Below are 23,285 nucleotides of genomic sequence, written 5' to 3'. Positions count from 1 at the left end.
TTTCTAGGCCCGGCTGGACACAGAAGACATTCTGAAAGAGGGGGGAACCAACCTGTCGATGTCCTTGTTGGGGTAGGAGCGTGCTAGTGGTGACACGGCGTGACCAAGGACGATGTAAGCGTAGTCAAACACCTGCTTGACTTGCATGGCTCCGTACGAACTCCTGCCAACGTCGTTACCTGGAACACACACACACGGTTACAACACCTAAATCGGCCCATACAAACTAAGGCCAACACCATTACCAATGGAAAACACATACATTCGCTCAAACACTGTCCAGTCAGGTGCACACACATACACATAGTCACACAAACACTCAGTCCTGCACACCATCATGCGCACACGCACACCTGGCATCAGTGGGTCCTCTATACAGAGCATGGAGGGTCTGTAGCCGTTGGTCATAACCTTCGTCATGTCCTCCTTGGCCATGTAGGCCCCTCCGTTCTTGACACGGATGCCCGTCTTCAGGTAATTAAAATGGCGGCCGTAGAGCTCAAAGAACTCAATCAGCAGGATGCCAAGGTTGATGTTGGGGCTACTGGCGTCAATTCTTGGGTGGAGCTGGATAGATGGATAGATAGAGAGATAGAGTGAGAGAATAGGTAGACATGTTATGACAACATTACAAGTGCCATAACTGTACACTGTCATACTAGATTACACAAAGTGTGTGTGTGTGTGTGTGTGTGTGTGTGTGTGTGTGTGTGTGTGTGTGTGTGTGTGTGTGTGTGTGTGTGTGTGTGTGTGTACCTGGAGGAAGCTAATGACCATCAGGATGAGGCTGTAGGAGCTGATTCCTCCAGTGAACACCTCGTTGAGATCTCTCTGGAGCAGAAATTGCTTCAGCACAAAGATCAGGTAAGGCAGCACGGGATACCTCTGTAGGGGCCCGAGAGAGAAAGGTGGGAAGGAGGGCGAGAGAGATTAAAAACACTAAGGAGAGAATCGAATCCCTGCTCAATTTACACAGTCATTGAGGAGCAGAGCACCTATTAAAAGTGGGAATTATTTCAAATTAGACGATGAAAAAGTCTTTATTTAATGGAAATATGTAACTTCGTATGAGGATCACTACTTGAAATACAATTCGCCTCCTTTTTACAGAGTCTCATTTTTAAATCATATGCTGATTTTGAGGCTGCGGTTGTCAATGGGACAAAGACTCACGCATTATGGTTCTGGTGACTTACAGAACAAGCATGTTGGGTTATGTCATTGAATAAAGGACAAGTCAGAGAAATTCCTTTACTGACAGCATATTGTGGGCCTATCACCAAATCTCCACCTAACCCCTAGGGCATAGGCACTACTGCAGAACTAATAAGATTGGCTAGAGAAGTAAAAGCACGGTTCATTTGAGCGGGAAAACCCGACATTACAGCAGACGACACCACTCTGAACCAATGTGCAGGTGTACATTCTCTGTTCTCGCCCAATATGGAACATTCCATCTCAAATTTAAAATGCATACAGTGCCTTCAGACAGTATTCACACCCCTTGACTTTTTCCAGATGTTGTTGTTTTACTGCCTGAATTTAAAATGGATTACATTTAGATGTTGTGTCACTGGCCAACACACGCACATACAACATCCCATAATGTCAAAGTGGGATTATGTTTATTTTATTCTTTTACTAATTAACTCAAAATGAAAAGCTGGAATGTGTTAAGTCAATAAGTATTCAACCCCTTTGTTATGACAAGCCTAATAAGTTCAGGAGTAAAGATGTGCTTAAGTTCAAATAAGTTGCATGAACTCACTCTGAGTGCAATAATAGTGTTTCACATTATTATTGAATTACTACCTCATCTCTGTCTTGGGGAAATGAAGCTAAACTAAAAAAGTACAAATGCTAGTGTTCTCACCTTTGTGTAGTCCTTGATGAAGAGAGCAGCTTTGACTCCCGTCTCCACATTGAAGCTGATGTCCACTTTGACGTCTGTCTCCTGGTCAGTCAGCTTGATGATTGGCACCTGGGAAAAATAAGAGAAACATTGACTTTTCATAAAAATAAACGAAGTTTATTTCACATCCATTTCACTTTCATTCCCGCTCAATTCTCAGATCTAATCCTTAGTTGAATGTATGACAAGTGTGCACTAAGTCTCATCTACTTGTTTATCCTGTTGAATTCTGACGCTCTCTGGTGTCATTTTCTAAGTGACACAAATTGTAACCTACCCTAATTAGATATAATTTTGAAATCTAAATGTAAGTCCTACAAACACATGCTTAGCACTGTTAGAAGGGTAAGTGCCGTGGGATTCTGATATAGCTGTACAGTAACGTCATGACTAAAGAGGCGGAGCCGGCTCCACAGGGGGGCAAAAACGGCTTAGCACCCTTAGTTTAAACTTGTGCCCCCTCAACTTAAGTTTAATGTCCCTATATAGAAATAGCAAAAATGGTTAAATGATGATGATAATTCAGTGACGGGTTGGAGCAAAATCTGTATTTCTGCTGCACAGCGTCAGTACAATGGACAGAAGGCACCGCAGTGTGTGAAGGGGGATATGGAAAGCCACTGGGGCGGTTAGGTAAGACTCCATTGGGTGGTTGGCTAAAAACCAGACTGAGTGTAAAAGACTTCTTGGATTCCGTCATTGGTGAAACATCAGAACGATTCAGCGAACACAACAGCCAAATGGTGGAGGCCCTGTGAGCCTTTGACCTGGAGAGCCATGACTTTCTAGATGTGAAAAAGGTGAAACCACTGCTGGAGCTAAGCAAAACAGATTTGGTGGGGGAAGAGTTTAGTGTCGCTCGCCAGTTGGGCTGAAAAATCACCCGCTCCAGCTCCAATGAGGACCCCACTATACACGGCAATGATTCTCTGGTTCTCTCTCCGCTATGCTGACCGTGCTTACTGCACTGACACGTGGATCTCATTTTCCACTGACAAATGTGTTCAGACAGCACAGAAGAAGCATGCTACATCTGAGGAAAGCTCAACTAATCCAACTGTCATTTGAAGGGGAACTTACAAGAATATTTCAGGGATAATGGAATGATCAATTACACAGGAAGTTCCACAGAGCATCAAGGAGGCTGCAACTCTTCTGAAAAGAAACAATCTTGCTGGTTGGTTTTTATCAAAATCTTGGTGGTAGAGAAAGTGGCCTCATTTCAGCAAAAACCTAGGATATGGAATGGCAAAATGACTACCTTGGACAACAGCCTAGGTTTTCAACAGCCTCGTTTAGTGTGTAGAGGGCAGTCCATGGTGCTGATAGAGCACAGCGGACAATTACATTTACATTTAAGTCATTTAGCAGACGCTCTTATCCAGAGCGACTTACAAATTGGTGCATACACCTTATGACATCAATTCACACCAACCGGTCACTTCTTGGTCAAAAGCACTCAAATGGTCTCGCCAATTGAACGTGTGTTTATTGTAGTACAACATGATATAAGCGGAAATCTATGTAATTCCAATGCAATAATCCAAATGATGCCCCAGGGTATAGCTGCATTACATAGAGTTGAAGTCAGAAGTTTACATACACCATAGCCAAATAAATTTAAACTCAGTTTTTCACAATTCCTGACATTGAAATCTAGTAAATATTCCCTGTTTTAGGTCAGTTAGGATCACCACTTCATTTTAAGAATGTGAAATGTCAGAATAATAGTAGAGAGAATAATTTATTTCAGCTTTTATTTCTTTCATCACATTCCCAGTGGGTAAGAAGTTTACATACACTCAATTAGTATTTGGGTGTATTGATGTTAAATGGTTTAACTTGGGTCAAATGTTTCAGGTAGCCTTCCACAAGCTTCCCACAATAAGTTGGGTGAATTTTGGCCCATTCCTCCTGACAGAGCTGGTGTAACTGAGTCAGGTCTGTAGGCCTCCTTGCTCACACACGCTTTTTCAGTTCTGCCCAAAATTTTTCTATAGGATCGAGGTCAGGGCTTTGTTATGACCACTCCAATACCTTGACTTTGTTGTCCTTAAGCCATTTTGCCACAACTTTGGAAGTATGCTTGCGGTCATTGTCCATTTGGAAGACCCATTTGTGACCAAGCTTTAACTTCCTGACTGTTGTCTTGAGATGTTGCTTCAATATATCCACCTAATTTTCATCCCTCATGATGCCATCTATTTTTTTTTTTTTTTTACCCCCTTTTCGTGGTATCCAATTCTTAGTAATTACTATCTTGTCTCATCGCTACAACTCCCGTACGGGCTCGGGAGAGACGAAGGTCGAAAGCCATGCGTCCTCCGAAACACAACCCAACCAAGCCGCACTGCTTCTTAACACAGCGCGCATCCAACCCAGAAGCCAGCCGCACCAATGTGGCAGAGGAAACACCATGCACCTGGCTACCTTGGTTAGCGTGCACTGCGCCCGGCCCGCAACAGGAGTCGCTGGTGCGCGATGAGACAAGGATATCCCTACCGGCCAAACCTTCCCTGCCCTAGACCACTGCGCCACCCGGGAGGCCCATGATGCCATCTATTTTGTGAAGTGCACCAGTCCCTCCTGCAGCAAAGCACCCCCACAACATGATGCTGCCACCTCGGTGCTTCAGGGTTGGGATGGTGTTCTTCAGCTTGCAAGCCTCCCCCTTTTTCTTCCAAACATAACAATGGTCATTATGGCCAAACTGTTCTATTTTTGTTTCATCAAACCAGAGGACATTTCCCCAAAAAGTATGATCCTTGTCCCCACGTGCAGTTGCAAACCATATTCAGAGTTTTTTATGGCGGTTTTGGAGCAGTGGCTTCTTCCTTGCTGAGCAGCCATTCAGGTTATTTTGATATAAGACTCATTTTCCTGTAGATATAGATACTTTTGTACCTGTTTCCTCCAGAATCTTCACAAGGTCCTTTGCTGTTCTGGGATTGATTTGCACTTTTCGCAGCAAAGTACGTTAATCTCTAGGAGACAGAAGGCGTCTCCTTCCTGAGCGGTATGACGGCTGCATGGTCACATGGTGTTTATACTTGCATACTATTGTTTGTACAGATGAATGTGGTACCTTCAAGCGTTTGGAAATTGCTCCCAAGGATGAACCAGACTTGGAGGTCTACAATTTATTTCTGAGGTCTTGGCTAATTTCTTTAGATTTTTCCCATGATGTCAAGCAAAGAGGCACTGAGTTTGAAGGAAGGCCTTGAAATACATCCACATGTACACCTCCAATTGACTCAAATGATGTCAATTAGCCTATCAGAAGCTTCTAAAGCCATGACATAATTTTCTGGAATTTTCCAAGCTGTTTAAAGGCTCAGTCAACTTAGTGTATGTGAACTTCAAACCCACTGGAATTGTGATAAAGTGAATTATAGGTGAAATAATCTGTCTGTAAACAATTGTTGGAAAAATGACTTGTGTGATGCACAAAGTAGACGTCCTAGCCAACTTGCCAAAACTATGATAACAAGAAATTTGTGGAGTGGTTGAAAAACGAGTTTTAATGACTCCAACCTAAGTGTATGTAAACGTCTGACTTTACCAGTATCTGTATGTTTCCGTATGGAAATAGATGAATTCTATTATGGTTTCAATGGTAGCTTAGTGGTTCTTGACATTGTAAATGGAAATGTACGTATTAGAAACATGGTTATGGTAGGCTGGCATTGCTTAATTGATTGTGTGGGTCAAGTTTGATCCACAAAAGTGGAATGTGTCATATGAAAAACGTGTTGCTGAACTCATGAGCGCCATGGTTTTCCATGTTTGAAGCGGGCCTATAGGACTATTTATTTGGCAAGACAGCTGTGTGTGGCTGCATCTCACTGTCGTAGGATGTTTGGGTTATTTGGATCTCTATTCGCCTTTTATTTACTGCTGTGTTTAATGTTAATGTAACTAGTCTGAATATAGACTGTGTTATGCCTTTATTGATCTGATAGTGTTTAATGTTAATGTAACTAGTCTGAATATAGACTGTGTTATGCCTTTATTGATCTGATAGTGTTTAATGTTAATGTAACTAGTCTGAATATAGACTGTGTTATGCCTTTATTGATCTGATAGTGTTTAATGTTAATGTAACTAGTCTGAATATAGACTGTGTTATGCCTTTATTGATCTGATAGTGTTTAATGTTAATGTAACTAGTCTGAATATAGACTGTGTTATGCCTTTATTGATCTGATAGTGTTTAATGTTAATGTAACTAGCCTGAATATAGACTGTGTTATGCCTTTATTGATCTGATAGTGTTTAATGTTAATGTAACTAGTCTGAATATAGACTGTGTTATGCCTTTATTGATCTGATAGTGTTTAATGTTAATGTAACTAGCCTGAATATAGACTGTGTTATGCCTTTATTGATCTGATAGTGTTTAATGTTAATGTAACTAGTCTGAATATAGACTGTGTTATGCCTTTATTGATCTGATAGTGTTTAATGTTAATGTAACTAGTCTGAATATAGACTGTGTTATGCCTTTATTGATCTGATAGTGTTTAATGTTAATGTAACTAGTCTGAATATAGACTGTGTTATGCCTTTATTGATCTGATAGTGTTTAATGTTAATGTAACTAGTCTGAATATAGACTGTGTTATGCCTTTATTGATCTGATAGTGTTTAATGTTAATGTAACTAGTCTGAATATAGACTGTGTTATGCCTTTATTGATCTGATAGTGTTTAATGTTAATGTAACTAGTCTGAATATAGACTGTGTTATGCCTTTATTGATCTGATAGTGTTTAATGTTAATGTAACTAGTCTGAATATAGACTGTGTTATGCCTTTATTGATCTGATAGTGTTTAATGTTAATGTAACTAGTCTGAATATAGACTGTGTTATGCCTTTATTGATCTGATAGTGTTTAATGTTAATGTAACTAGCCTGAATATAGACTGTGTTATGCCTTTATTGATCTGATAGTGTTTAATGTTAATGTAACTAGCCTGAATATAGACTGTGTTATGCCTTTATTGATCTGATAGTGTTTAATGTTAATGTAACTAGCCTGAATATAGACTGTGTTATGCCTTTATTGATCTGATAGTGTTTCTGTTAATGTAACTAGTCTGAATATAGACTGTGTTATGCCTTTATTGATCTGATAGTGTTTAATGTTAATGTAACTAGTCTGAATATAGACTGTGTTATGCCTTTATTGATCTGATAGTGTTTAATGTTAATGTAACTAGTCTGAATATAGACTGTGTTATGCCTTTATTGATCTGATAGTGTTTAATGTTAATGTAACTAGTCTGAATATAGACTGTGTTATGACTTTATTGATCTGATATTTTGTTTAATGTTATTGTAACTAGCCTGAATATAGACTGTGTTATGCCTTTATTGATCTGATAGTGTTTAATGTTAATGTAACTAGTCTGAATATAGACTGTGTTATGCCTTTATTGATCTGATAGTGTTTAATGTTAATGTAACTAGCCTGAATATAGACTGTGTTATGCCTTTATTGATCTGATATGTTGTTTAATGTTAATGTAACTAGCCTGAATATAGACTGTGTTATGCCTTTATTGATCTGATAGTGTTTAATGTTAATGTAACTAGTCTGAATATAGACTGTGTTATGACTATTGATCTGATAGTGTTTAATGTTAATGTAACTAGTCTGAATATAGACTGTGTTATGACTTTATTGATCTGATAGTGTTTAATGTTAATGTAACTAGTCTGAATATAGACTGTGTTATGACTTTATTGATCTGATAGTGTTTAATGTTAATGTAACTAGTCTGAATATAGACTGTGTTATGCCTTTATTGATCTGATAGTGTTTAATGTTAATGTAACTAGTCTGAATATAGACTGTGTTATGACTTTATTGATCTGATAGTGTTTAATGTTAATGTAACTAGTCTGAATATAGACTGTGTTATGCCTTTATTGATCTGATAGTGTTTAATGTTAATGTAACTAGCCTGAATATAGACTGTGTTATGCCTTTATTGATCTGATAGTGTTTAATGTTAATGTAACTAGCCTGAATATAGACTGTTATGCCTTTATTGATCTGATAGTGTTTAATGTTAATGTAACTAGTCTGAATATAGACTGTGTTATGCCTTTATTGATCTGATAGTGTTTAATGTTATTGTAACTAGTCTGAATATAGACTGTGTTATGCCTTTATTGATCTGATAGTGTTTAATGTTAATGTAACTAGTCTGAATATAGACTGTGTTATGCCTTTATTGATCTGATAGTGTTTAATGTTAATGTAACTAGTCTGAATATAGACTGTGTTATGCCTTTATTGATCTGATAGTGTTTAATGTTAATGTAACTAGTCTGAATATAGACTGTGTTATGCCTTTATTGATCTGATATTTTGTTTAATGTTAATGTAACTAGCCTGAATATAGACTGTGTTATGCCTTTATTGATCTGATATGTTGTTTAATGTTAATGTAACTAGCCTGAATATAGACTGTGTTATGCCTTTATTGATCTGATAGTGTTTAATGTTAATGTAACTAGTCTGAATATAGACTGTGTTATGCCTTTATTGATCTGATAGTGTTTAATGTTAATGTAACTAGTCTGAATATAGACTGTGTTATGCCTTTATTGATCTGATAGTGTTTAATGTTAATGTAACTAGTCTGAATATAGACTGTGTTATGACTATTGATCTGATAGTGTTTAATGTTAATGTAACTAGTCTGAATATAGACTGTGTTATGCCTTTATTGATCTGATATTTTGTTTAATGTTAATGTAACTAGTCTGAATATAGACTGTGTTATGCCTTTATTGATCTGATAGTGTTTAATGTTAATGTAACTAGTCTGAATATAGACTGTGTTATGCCTTTATTGATCTGATAGTGTTTAATGTTAATGTAACTAGTCTGAATATAGACTGTGTTATGCCTTTATTGATCTGATAGTGTTTAATGTTAATGTAACTAGTCTGAATATAGACTGTGTTATGCCTTTATTGATCTGATATTTTGTTTAATGTTAATGTAACTAGTCTGAATATAGACTGTGTTATGCCTTTATTGATCTGATAGTGTTTAATGTTAATGTAACTAGTCTGAATATAGACTGTGTTATGCCTTTATTGATCTGATAGTGTTTAATGTTAATGTAACTAGTCTGAATATAGACTGTGCCTTTATTGATCTGATAGTGTTTAATGTTAATGTAACTAGTCTGAATATAGACTGTGTTATGCCTTTATTGATCTGATAGTGTTTAATGTTAATGTAACTAGTCTGAATATAGACTGTGTTATGCCTTTATTGATCTGATATTTTGTTTAATGTTAATGTAACTAGTCTGAATATAGACTGTGTTATGCCTTTATTGATCTGATATTTTGTTTAATGTTAATGTAACTAGTCTGAATATAGACTGTGTTATGCCTTTATTGATCTGATAGTGTTTAATGTTAATGTAACTAGTCTGAATATAGACTGTGTTATGCCTTTATTGATCTGATAGTGTTTAATGTTAATGTAACTAGTCTGAATATAGACTGTGTTATGCCTTTATTGATCTGATAGTGTTTAATGTTAATGTAACTAGTCTGAATATAGACTGTGTTATGCCTTTATTGATCTGATAGTGTTTAATGTTAATGTAACTAGTCTGAATATAGACTGTGTTATGCCTTTATTGATCTGATAGTGTTTAATGTTAATGTAACTAGTCTGAATATAGACTGTGTTATGCCTTTATTGATCTGATAGTGTTTAATGTTAATGTAACTAGTCTGAATATAGACTGTGTTATGCCTTTATTGATCTGATAGTGTTTAATGTTAATGTAACTAGTCTGAATATAGACTGTGTTATGCCTTTATTGATCTGATATTTTGTTTAATGTTAATGTAACTAGTCTGAATATAGACTGTGTTATGCCTTTATTGATCTGATAGTGTTTAATGTTAATGTAACTAGTCTGAATATAGACTGTGTTATGACTTTATTGATCTGATAGTGTTTAATGTTAATGTAACTAGCCTGAATATAGACTGTGTTATGCCTTTATTGATCTGATATTTTGTTTAATGTTATTGTAACTAGCCTGAATATAGACTGTGTTATGCCTTTATTGATCTGATATTTTGTTTAATGTTAATGTAACTAGTCTGAATATAGACTGTGTTATGCCTTTATTGATCTGATAGTGTTTAATGTTAATGTAACTAGTCTGAATATAGACTGTGTTATGACTTTATTGATCTGATAGTGTTTAATGTTAATGTAACTAGCCTGAATATAGACTGTGTTATGCCTTTATTGATCTGACAGTGTTTAATGTTAATGTAACTAGCCTGAATATAGACTGTGTTATGACTTTATTGATCTGATAGTGTTTAATGTTATTGTAACTAGCCTGAATATAGACTGTGTTATGCCTTTATTGATCTGATAGTGTTTAATGTTAATGTAACTAGTCTGAATATAGACTGTGTTATGCCTTTATTGATCTGATAGTGTTTAATGTTAATGTAACTAGTCTGAATATAGACTGTGTTATGCCTTTATTGATCTGATAGTGTTTAATGTTAATGTAACTAGCCTGAATATAGACTGTGTTATGCCTTTATTGATCTGATAGTGTTTAATGTTAATGTAACTAGTCTGAATATAGACTGTGTTATGCCTTTATTGATCTGATAGTGTTTAATGTTAATGTAACTAGTCTGAATATAGACTGTGTTATGCCTTTATTGATCTGATAGTGTTTAATGTTAATGTAACTAGTCTGAATATAGACTGTGTTATGCCTTTATTGATCTGATATTTTGTTTAATGTTAATGTAACTAGTCTGAATATAGACTGTGTTATGCCTTTATTGATCTGATATTTTGTTTAATGTTAATGTAACTAGTCTGAATATAGACTGTGTTATGCCTTTATTGATCTGATATTTTGTTTAATGTTAATTAATGTAACTTTAGTCTGAATATAGACTGTGTTATGCCTTTATTGATCTGATAGTGTTTAATGTTAATGTAACTAGTCTGAATATAGACTGTTATGCCTTTATTGATCTGATAGTGTTTAATGTTAATGTAACTAGTCTGAATATGCCTTTATTGATCTGTTTAATGTTATGCCTTTATTGATCTGATAGTGTTTAATGTTATTGTAACTAGTCTGAATATAGACTGTGTTATGCCTTTATTGATCTGATAGTGTTTAATGTTAATGTAACTAGTCTGAATATAGACTGTGTTATGCCTTTATTGATCTGATAGTGTTTAATGTTAATGTAACTAGTCTGAATATAGACTGTGTTATGCCTTTATTGATCTGATAGTGTTTAATGTTAATGTAACTAGTCTGAATATAGACTGTGTTATGCCTTTATTGATCTGATAGTGTTTAATGTTAATGTAACTAGTCTGAATATAGACTGTGTTATGCCTTTATTGATCTGATAGTGTTTAATGTTAATGTAACTAGTCTGAATATAGACTGTGTTATGCCTTTATTGATCTGATAGTGTTTAATGTTAACTAGTCTGAATATAGACTGTGTTATGCCTTTATTGATCTGATAGTGTTTAATGTTAATGTAACTAGTCTGAATATAGACTGTGTTATGCCTTTATTGATCTGATAGTGTTTAATGTTAATGTAACTAGTCTGAATATAGACTGTGTTATGCCTTTATTGATCTGATAGTGTTTAATGTTAATGTAACTAGTCTGAATATAGACTGTGTTATGCCTTTATTGATCTGATAGTGTTTAATGTTAATGTAACTAGTCTGAATATAGACTGTGTTATGCCTTTATTGATCTGATAGTGTTTAATGTTAATGTAACTAGTCTGAATATAGACTGTGTTATGCCTTTATTGATCTGATAGTGTTTAATGTTAATGTAACTAGTCTGAATATAGACTGTGTTATGCCTTTATTGATCTGATAGTGTTTAATGTTAATGTAACTAGTCTGAATATAGACTGTGTTATGACTTTATTGATCTGATAGTGTTTAATGTTAATGTAACTAGTCTGAATATAGACTGTGTTATGCCTTTATTGATCTGATAGTGTTTAATGTTAATGTAACTAGTCTGAATATAGACTGTGTTATGACTTTATTGATCTGATAGTGTTTAATGTTAATGTAACTAGTCTGAATATAGACTGTGTTATGCCTTTATTGATCTGATAGTGTTTAATGTTAATGTAACTAGTCTGAATATAGACTGTGTTATGCCTTTATTGATCTGATAGTGTTTAATGTTAATGTAACTAGTCTGAATATAGACTGTGTTATGCCTTTATTGATCTGATAGTGTTTAATGTTAATGTAACTAGTCTGAATATAGACTGTGTTATGCCTTTATTGATCTGATAGTGTTTAATGTTAATGTAACTAGTCTGAATATAGACTGTGTTATGCCTTTATTGATCTGATAGTGTTTAATGTTAATGTAACTAGTCTGAATATAGACTGTGTTATGCCTTTATTGATCTGATAGTGTTTAATGTTAATGTAACTAGTCTGAATATAGACTGTGTTATGCCTTTATTGATCTGATAGTGTTTAATGTTAATGTAACTAGTCTGAATATAGACTGTGTTATGCCTTTATTGATCTGATAGTGTTTAATGTTAATGTAACTAGTCTGAATATAGACTGTGTTATGCCTTTATTGATCTGATAGTGTTTAATGTTAATGTAACTAGTCTGAATATAGACTGTGTTATGCCTTTATTGATCTGATAGTGTTTAATGTTAATGTAACTAGTCTGAATATAGACTGTGTTATGACTTTATTGATCTGATAGTGTTTAATGTTATTGTAACTAGTCTGAATATAGACTGTGTTATGCCTTTATTGATCTGATAGTGTTTAATGTTAATGTAACTAGTCTGAATATAGACTGTGTTATGCCTTTATTGATCTGATAGTGTTTAATGTTAATGTAACTAGTCTGAATATAGACTGTGTTATGCCTTTATTGATCTGATAGTGTTTAATGTTAATGTAACTAGCCTGAATATAGACTGTGTTATGCCTTTATTGATCTGATATTTTGTTTACTCGGCCTACTTGGTACCCGTCGTTTCTTTTGCATGAATTTGTTCGAATTCGCGGTTTCCAAACTGCTATTCACCCCCCAAAAATGTCCATGCATGAATGAATAACTAGGCTACTACTTAAAGCATTTAATTTCGTTTGCATTACTTTGGGAAGACAGTGGTGTGTATAGGCTGCATTCACATAGGCTGTTTAATATGTTAATTACCCACATCTACAATGCCTTCAGAAAGGATTCACATCCCTTTACTTTTTTTTCACATTTTTAGTGTTTCAAAGTGGGATTAAAATGGACTTAAATGGTAATATTTTATTAACGATCTACACAAACTACTCTAACATCAAAGTGGAAGAAAAAATCTAACATTTGTAAAAATAAAAAAAAGTTATAATAAAACACAGTACCAGTAAAAAGTTAGGACACACCTACTCATTAAAGGGTTTTTCTTCATTTTTACTATTTTCTACATTGTAGAATAATAGCAAAGACATCAAAACTATAAAATAACACATAAGGAAACATGTAATAACTAAAAAAGTTTTTAACAAATGAAAATATATTTTATATTCTTCAAAGTAGCCACCTTTGCCTTGATGACAGCTTTGAACACTCTTGGCATTCTCTCAACCAGCTTCACTTGAAATTCCAACAGTTTTGAAGGAGTTCCCACACATCCTGAGGACTTGTTGGCTGCTTTTCCTTCACTCTGCAGTCCAACTCATCCCAAACCACCTCAATTGGAGGCCAGATCATCTGATGCAGCACTCCCATCACCCTCCTTCTTGGTCAAGTAGCCCTTACACAGCCTGGAGGTGTGTTGGGTCATTGTCCTGTTGAAAAACAAATGATAGTCCCACTAAGCGCAAACCAGATGGGATGGCGTATCACTGCAGAATGCTGTGGTAGCCATGCTGGTTAAGTGGGCCCTGAATTCTAAATAAATCACCAACAGCGGCACCAGCAAAGCACCCCCACACCATCACACCTCCTCCTACATGCTTCACGGTGGGAACCACACATGCGGAGATGTTTACCTCTGCGTTTCACAAAGACATGGCGGTTGGACTCATCAGACCAAACACATCAAATTTGGAGGACAGATTTCCACCGTTCTAATGTCCATTGGGCGTGTTTCTTGGCCCAAGCAAGTCTCTCCTTCTTATTGGGTCCTTTAGTAGTGGTTTCTTTGCAGCAATTTGACTTTGAAGGTCTGATTCACACAGTCTCCTCTGAACAGTTAATGTTGAGATGTGTCTGTGACTTGAACTCTGTGAAGCATTTATTTGGGCTGCAATTTCTGAGGCCAGTCACTCTAATGAAGTTGTCCTCTGCAGCAGAGGTAACTCTGGGTCTTCTTTTCCTGTGGTGGACCTCATTAGAGACAGTTTCATCATAGAGCTGGATGGTTTTTGCGACTGCACTTGAAGAAACTTTCAAAGTTCTTGAAATGTTCCGCATTGATTGACCTTCATGTCTTAACGTAATGATGGACTGTCGTTTCTCTTTGCTTACTTGAGCGGTTCTTGCCGTAATATGGACCTGGTCTTTTACCAAGTAGGGCTATCTTCTGTATTCCATCCCTAGACAACCATTTTTCAGGCATTAAGAAGGAAATTAATTCCACAAATTAACTTAAGGCACACCTGTTAATTGAAATGCATTCCAGGTGACTGATGCATGAAGCTGGTTGAGAAAATGCCAAGAGTGGGCAAAGCTTTCATCAAGGCAAAGGGTAGCTAATTTGAAGTATCTCAAATCTAAAATACATTGGTTACTACATGATTCCATACGTGTTATTTCATAGTTTTGATGTCTTCACTATTATTCTACAATGTAGAAAATAGTCAAAATAAAGAAAAACCCTGGAATGAGTAGGTGTGTCCAAACTTTTGACTGGTACTGTATATAAATAAACAGTAACACATATTTATTTTACAAGTATTTAACCCTGAGTCCATACATGTTAGAATCATCTTTGGCAGCAATTACAGCTGTGAATCTTTCTGGGTAAGTCTTCAAGAGCTTCCAACATCTGGATTGTGCAACATTTGCAAATTATTATTTTTAAAGATTCTTCAAGCTCTGTCAAATTGATTGTTGATCATTGCTAGACACGCATTTTTCAGGTTTATGCCATAGATTTTCAAGCAGATTTAAGTCAAACCTAACTCTGTCATGGTCTTCTTGGTAAGTAACTCCAGTATATGTTTGGCCTTGTGTTTTAGGTTATTGTCCTGCTGAAATGTGAATTCATCTCCCAGTGTCTGGTGGAAAGCAGACTGAACCAGGTTTTCGTCTAGGATTTGCTTAACTCCATTACGTTTATTTTCTATCCTGAAAAACTCAGTCCTTAACGATTACAAGCATGCCCATAACATGATGCAGCCACCACTATGCTTGAAAATATGGAGGGTGGTACTCAGTAATGTGTTGTATTGTGTTCAGGACACAAAGGGAATTGCTTTGCCACATTTTCTGCAGTATTATTTCAGTGCCTTGTTGCAAACAAGACGCGTGTTTTGGAATATCTTTTATTCTGTAGATTGATACACCATCCAAAGTGTAATAACTTCACCATGCTCAAAGGGATATTCAATGTCTGCTTTTTTATTACCATCTACCAATAGATGCCCTTGTTTGTGAGACATTGGAAAACCTCCCTGGTCTTTGTGTCTGAATCTGGGTTTGAAATTCACTGCTTGTCTGAGGGACCTTACAGTATGTGTGGGGTACAGAGATGCGGTAGTCATTCAAAAAGAAAGTTAAACCCTATTATTATACACAGAGTAAATCCATGCAACTTATTATGCGACTTGTTAAGCACATTTTTACTCCTAAAACGTATTTAGGCCATAACAAAAGGGTTGAACACTTATTGACTGAAGACATTTCAGCTTTTCATTGAATTAATTTGTTTAAAAAAAGAATCCTAAAACATACTTACACTTTGACATGAGAGTTATTGAGTGTAGGCCAGTGACAAAAACATTGTACAAAAGTGTCCCTTAGTTGGGGAATAAAATATTTGAATGTCTAGGTTTGAAATAAAATAACCAATTACCATTCCAAAAGGACACAGCCATTTTAAAAGCGCAGGGCTTGTGGAAGGTGCCATGCTTAAATTGTTCATCTTACAGGAATGATATACATAACGCTGAAGTTGTAATCTTTTTACTGATATAATCAGATCTCATGTCTGATTTCCAGTTCGACCACTAGAAGATCACATGTGACTTTGGAACAGGAAAAATAGATGCGTCCGGTTTGATCAGGTTTGGGTAGTACCTCACTGTGTAAAAATGGCTGAACGGATTTTGAAGCCTGACATCTTAAAATGACCCTACTGATCGGGACTTTCTAGCTATCAAGTATTTTTTTTTAAATAACACAGACAGCCAAGGAAACCACTGGAAATGGGTGAGCTTGATCAACGGCGAATATGGAGGATGCATTCAAGGTAATGTTATATTATATGTGGATGGTAAAGAAATGCATTGCATTATGAGGACCACCAGGGTGTACCCTTTCCATGCATACATTTTATCCCACTTTTTGTCACTTGACCCAAATTATACACACTATGAATATGACCTTTGCGCATGATTCATGGCCTGTAGGGTGGACGGTAGTGGGGGCATTCTTATGACATCACCAGCAGTGAGATTTGAGATCGATTTCCAAAATGAGAAGTGCTGTAGTTTTCGAATGATAGGTCATTTTCTATTTTCTGAATGACTAAATGGGTACAGAGCCCAAAACACTCAAGAGTTTAACAGGTTATCAGTTTGAACAGCATTGAAGCTATCCCAACAGATTGTGTAAGCATTCTTTTAAAACACAGCACCAACTCACTGTAGCTTTGTCCAGCACTTTGATGGAGAAAGGTTCCGCCACGTTGTGTTTCCGGAGGGCCTGTTCCAATTGCTGCAGAGGGGGGCGTTCCCACTTCCCAAACACCACCAGGTCTATGTCACTATGGCAACAGAGAAAGATGGTGGTAGGTCAACTGGTGGCCAAGCACCTGGAGCAAATTCTGAGAACAAGATTCAACACAGTACACAACAAGACTGCTCTCTTACCTTGTGGGTAGGTAGAGTCCAGTGCTGAAGCTGCCAAATATCTGCACCTGGAGAGAGAGAGAGAATTAGAAAAAAGAAGAAAAAAAAAATGTATTGTACCAATATTTGTAGACTAATGGCCAAAATGTGCTGATTCAACACCCAGCTCTGGTGTGTGTGTGTGTGTGTGTGTGTGTGTGTGTGTGTGTGTGTGTGTGTGTGTGTGTGTGTGTGTGTGTGTGTCCTCACGTCAGCAGTAGGCCACAGCTCCTTGATGACCGTCTCGATTCTGTTGACCACCTCCTTCCTCATAGCAGCCTCCTCGGGTTGGGGAGACATGAAGTTGTAGAAGTCTACCACCTCCTCATGGAGACTGGGGAGGGACAGGGAACAGGGAGAGGAGAGGGTTAACAACAAGCACACAGTCGCTCACCTGATAATAAACCAATCAAATAATAGGTTGATTTACATGTTCTGTTTCATGAATTTAAAGGTCATCAGGTCGGGCCTACTGCCGGCATCTTCTCGAAAAACATTTTTTTATCCAAGGCCTATGTTGATAGTAATAAAAAATGTGACATCTATAGAGCTGGACCCAAAGTCGCTTGATTTTTATTTTTATTCAACCTTTATTTAACTAGGCAAGTCAGAACAATAAGAACAAATTCTTATTTAGAATGACTGCCTTGTTCAGGAGCAGAATGACAGATTTTTACCTTGTCAGCTCGGAGATTCGATCAAGCAACCTTTTGGTTACAATGCTCTAACCACTAGGCTACATGCCGCCCAGGTTTTCAAATAAGTTCAACATCCCAGATATCCCTTAGAACTATTCACTAGGAAAAGGCCTAAACGCTATGCTATGATTTTAGAATGAAACACCGAGCAGAGAGACTGTTACTATCACTACTAGGACCCTGGTGGGGCCGTTAGAGACGGCATCTTCGCTTCTAGTCCTTAGGAAACTGTGCATTTTTTTAATATTTTTTTTTAATGTATTATTTATTACATTGTTAGCCCAGAAAACCTTAAGGGGAAGAACTACTGGATATCAGAGAGACGTCAACTTACCAGCACTATGACCAAAAATCAGACTTTCCCAAAGCGGATCCTTTGTCTGAACCGCACACACCACCCACCGCTCCCGAGTATATCACTTGCTAATGTCCAGTCCCTAGTTAATAAAGTCGAAAATCTGGACAAGAGTTGCTTTCCAAAGAGATGTCCGGGATTGTAACATACTCTGTTTCACGGAGACATGGTTAGCTGGGGACATGCTGTCGGAGTCCATACAGCCAACGGGATCTTTAGTACATTGCATCGACAAGAATAAACATCTCTCTGGTAAGAAGAAGGGCTGGGGTTTATGTTTTATGATTCACGGCTCATGGTGTAATTGTAACAACATACAGGAACTCAAGTCCTTTTGTTCACCTGACCTAGAATTCCTCAGTCAAATGCTGACCGTATTATCTCCCAAGAGAACTCTCCTCGGTTATCATCACAGCCGTGTATATCCCCCAACAAGCGGATACCAAGACGACCATCAAGGAACTTCAGTGGACTCCATGCAAACCATATATCCTGAGTAAAGGTTGACCGATTAATCAGAATGGCCGATTAATTGGGGCAGATTTCAAGTTTACATAACAATCGGAAATCTGTATTTTTGGGCGCGATTTTTTTTATACCTTTATTTAACAAGGCAAGTCAGTTAAGAACACATTCTTATTTTCAATGACTGCCTAGGAATGATGGGTTAACTGCCTTGTTCAGGTGCAGAATGACAGATTTTCACCGTGTCAGCTCGGGGGATCCAATCTTGCAACCTTACAGTTAACTCGTCCAATGCAATAACGACCTGCCTCTCTCTCGTTGCACCCCACAAGGAGACTGCCTGTTACGCGAATGCAATAAGCCATGGTATGTTGCTATCTAGCTTTAAACGTATCTTATAAAAAACAATCAATCATAAGCACCTGTTAACTACACATGGTTGATGATATTACTAGATATTATCTAGTGTGTCCTGCGTTGCAAAAATCTGACTGAGCGGTGGTAGGCAGAAGCAGGCGCATAAACATTCATTCAAACAGCACTTTCGTGCATTTTTCCAGCAGCTCTTCGTTGTGCGTCAAGCATTGCACTGTTTATGACTTCAAGCCTATCAACTTCCGAGATGAGGCTCATGTAACCAAAGTTAAATGGCTAGCTAGTTAGCGCGCGCTAATTGTTGTTGTGTTGCTGGTTCGAGCCCAGGGAAGAGTGAAGAGGGACGGAAGCTATACTGTTACACTGGCAATACTAAAGTGCCTATAAGAACATCCAATAGTCAAAGGTTAATGAAATACAAATGGTATAGAGAGAAATAGAATATGCATATAATTGACAGATTAGGATAGAAAACACTCTAAAGTCTCCAAAACGGTCAAAATATTGTCTGTGGGGCCTCCCTGGTGGAGCAGTGGTTAAGGGCACTGTACTGCAGCACCAGCTGTGCCACCAGAGACTCTGGGTTCGCGCCCAGGCTCTGTCGTAACCGGCCGCGACCGGAGGGTTTGGCCGGTAGGGATATCCTTGTTTTATCGCGCACCAGCGACTCCTGTGGCAGGCCGGGCTCGATGCGCGCTAACCAAGGTTGCCAGGTGCACAGTGTTTCCTCCGACACATTGGTGCGGCTGGCTTCCGGGTTGGATGCGCGCTGTGTTAAGAAGCAGTGTGGCTTGGTTGGGTTGTGTAGAGATGAGACAAGATATTGACTATTGGAGAAAATGGGGTACTAAACAATTGGATACCACGAAATTGAGGAGAAAAAGGGGTAAAATTCATTTTTTTTATTTTAAATTGTCTGAGTATAACAGAACTGATATTGCAGGCGAAAACCTAAGGAAAATCAAACCAGGAATTGGCTTTATTATTTTGAAAGCTCCATGTTCCATAGGCTGCCTTTGCTAAATTTAAAGGGATATCACCCAGATTCCTTTTCCTATTGCTTCCTCAAGGTGTCAACAGTCTTTAGACATAGTTTCAGGCTTTTATTTTGAAAAATGAGCGAGAAAGATAACATCGCTTCAGTGGATAGCTGGGTGTTCGCATGAGTTTTGCTTGCGCAACAGAGTGGGGCAGCCATTGTCTCTCCCTCTCCTACTGAAAAAGAGACCGTGCCGGTTGATATATTATCGATTATATATTTTAAAAACAACCTGAGGATTGATTATAAAAAACCTTTGACATGTTTCTGTGGACATTACAGATACTAGTTGGAATTTTCATCTGCGTTGTCGTGACCGCTCGAGCCTGTGGATTTCTGAACATAAAGCGCCAAACAAACAGAGGTATTTTGGATGTAAAAATAATATTTTTGGAACAAAAGGAACATTTACTGTGTAACTGGGAGTCTTGTGAGTGAAAATATGCGAAGATCATCAAAGGTAAGCGATTAATTTTATTGCTTTTCTGATTTTCGTGAACAAGCTACTTTGATGCTAGGTGTTCATAATGTTTTGTCTAGTGATCGAAAAATTTACACAAACGCTTGGATTGCTTTCGCTGTAATGCATATTTTCAAAATCTGACACCACAGGTGGATTAACAAAAAGCTAAGCCGTGTTTTGCTATATTGCACTTGTGATTTCATGAATATACATTTTTTTATTTTATTTTTTTAAATGTGGCGCTCTGCAATTCAGCGGTTGCTAATGAAAATGATCCCACTAACGGGATGGGTTGCATCAAGAATTTAAAACAGTGTCCAAAGAAGGGCCAGATGTATACAGAATGGTGTCGTCTTCATAGAGGTGGATCAAAGAATCCCCCGCAGCAAGAGCGACATCATTGACATATAGAGAAAATAGTTGGCCCTAGCATTGAACCCTCTGGCACCCCCATAGAGACTTCCAGAGGTCCGGACAACAGGACCCCCGATTTGACACACTGAACTCTGTGAAGTAGTTAGTGAACCAGGCGAGGCAGTCATTAGAGAAACCAAGGCTGTGGATTCTGCCAACAAGAATACAGTGATTGACAGAGTCAAAAGCCTTTGGCCTGGTTGATGAAGACGGCTGCACAGTACAGTCTTTTATCGATGGCGGTTATGACATTGTTCAGGACCTTGAACATGGCAAAGGTGCACCCGTTTACAGTTCGGAAACCTGATTGCATAGTGGAGAAGGTACAGCCTGTTTTAGAGAAATGTAATCATTGAATATTGTAAGAACTTTCATTGTCTGCTTATATGCCCCTGTTATTTATCCTACGGTTCTGACTTGGTGTACAGGAAGAACATTAAGAACGGCCCAAGCTCTGAATTCTGTTGCTGTACATTTCAAAAGTGCTAAAGAAATAGTTATATTGACTGTCTGTCCTAGCTTGCACATTGTCTTAATCGAAATTACAGATGGCCTCTTATTCGCTTGTCGTGTCCTTATTCCATAGTTTGTACATCTCAATTGTCATTAGAAACCACATTTGTTTAAGCAAGTCAGCCATATCAGATATGTTTTTTTATAGGCAGTAAATGAGAAGGAATTAACGGTTTCACTGCCAGACAAGGCTCCGCTGATAGCCAGGTGTAGCAGTGGTAAGATGTTGGGATAGCTTTATATATGCCCTAACAGTTTGTGGCCACCCACCGTTAAAGTGCAATTCATGTATTGTTGTTACTTGTTGTGTAGTGGCTTTCCTGGCATGCGTCCCACTTTCAGTGGTATTTGTTTTTCCCCCAATTAGATTCACATGCTAAAATCTTCGTTAGGTGCTTCCTCCGTCACGTTATGCCATTGTTATGAGCGTTCTCAAGCCGCCCTCTGCCGGGGTACCCAAAGTGATGCCCTAAAGTGGTGATAAACCCAGTCATTCTGGACGGAGCCTAACTACTATTGCAAAAGCACTCAAATATTTAGTAGGAAACAACTTTGCCAGCATTATCATGTCGTGAAATTTACTTTACGCATCTCAATGTTCTCGTCAGCTAGCAAAGTTCGAAAAAAAAGCTAACAATGCTAAAATCCAGTGGCCTTAATTTGAGAAAGCTAGCTAACGTTATACTACATCTAAAGTAAATCTGGCGACATCAAAATTAAGACAGAAGGTTTCCCTACTAAGTATTTGGAATGACAGTATTTCCAAGTCACTGTAATGCATTTAAGATTAAATCTTCATCGACGATGGAGTAGAACCCTCAACCGGGCATCAGTCCAAAACAATATTGTGACGAAACATGCGACCTGTGATCCTTAAAATTGCTTGTGCATACTAAAGGTAGATAAGAGATCGTGTGCATGTTTTTGGCAAAATAAACAGATTTATCGTTAAAACATGATTTTGTATTTTCAGCAAATCTAATGAAAATGAACTTATTGATAGCCTTCTTACTCCTAATATAGTAGTTATCTAGGTATCATAAAGTCACCTGGCAGTTTTTGTTGCAGCCTCTGATTTTATAGCGGTGGTCACCAACTAGGAAATATATATAGCTAGCTAATCTAATCAACAATAATACATGTAATGTAGTTAGCTAGCAAGCCAACTAGCTAGCTATAGATGAATAACTATATATTGAGTGAGAGATTCATCCTCCTAGTGGCTAACTATGAACCCATTTTTAAGTTTGTGTGACTTAAACATATATTCTAGAAGTTACCCAACCATTCATATGTTAAGTAACCAATAAGTTAGCAAGCTAACCCTACCAAAGCGTTAGTTAGCCGCTACCTGCTTAGCAAGCTAGCTAATGCACTGCTAATAAATACAAAAAACTGGTTAGCCACTGCAGTTCAATCTAGCTCAAAGTTAACATTCGCATTACTACCGCTCGTGCAGCAAATCAAACAAACACCAAAATTACACGTTAACTGATTAACTGTAGGCATGACAAGATCACATTTTTACAATCATAAATAAAATTAGCTAACGTTAACTAATAGGAATAGGAAACCATGATAGCTAGCTGTCGTGGTTAACATGTGCAAGTTAGCCAAAGAGTATAACTAACTCAAGATAAACTAGAGCCTGTTTCCAATGGGCGCAGATTAATCAGTGGACAGAACAAGGACGAGCTAGTGAGGTTCTATTGGCGCGTTCCAGTATTTAATTGCATATTTCCGTTAAGGAACGCCTACTCTGTGAAACGCGTGTGTGCAATAACTCAATTCGCACTTGTACTTCTAAACAAATCTTTTTTTCCCTCACTTTGGTAAAGGGTAAAGTCTTCAAAACCTAATCCACTCAGTTAGCTACAAATTATAGTTA

At 37.5% G+C, this 23,285-nt stretch overlaps 1 protein-coding gene across 1 annotated transcript in view; it reads right to left on the bottom strand.

The window, feature by feature from the left end:
- LOC127909819 (terminal nucleotidyltransferase 4A-like) overlaps nucleotides 1-23,285 on the bottom strand; it is a 51,868-nt gene that overhangs the window by 28,086 nt on the left and 497 nt on the right. The window contains exons 2-8 of the mRNA XM_052471855.1: nucleotides 17,286-17,409; nucleotides 17,058-17,104; nucleotides 16,831-16,951; nucleotides 1,874-1,981; nucleotides 757-885; nucleotides 354-567; nucleotides 53-179 (exon numbers count right to left, since the gene is read on the bottom strand). Of these exons, the coding sequence (XP_052327815.1) occupies nucleotides 53-179; nucleotides 354-567; nucleotides 757-885; nucleotides 1,874-1,981; nucleotides 16,831-16,951; nucleotides 17,058-17,104; nucleotides 17,286-17,409 (870 nt within the window). The remainder of the gene's footprint in view (nucleotides 1-52; nucleotides 180-353; nucleotides 568-756; nucleotides 886-1,873; nucleotides 1,982-16,830; nucleotides 16,952-17,057; nucleotides 17,105-17,285; nucleotides 17,410-23,285) is intronic.

The sequence above is a fragment of the Oncorhynchus keta genome, chromosome 20 (assembly GCF_023373465.1).
Source record: "Oncorhynchus keta strain PuntledgeMale-10-30-2019 chromosome 20, Oket_V2, whole genome shotgun sequence".
Taxonomy (NCBI): domain Eukaryota; kingdom Metazoa; phylum Chordata; class Actinopteri; order Salmoniformes; family Salmonidae; genus Oncorhynchus; species Oncorhynchus keta.
The sequence above is the reverse complement of the archived record's forward strand: the minus strand, read 5'-3'. Positions and strand labels throughout refer to the sequence as shown.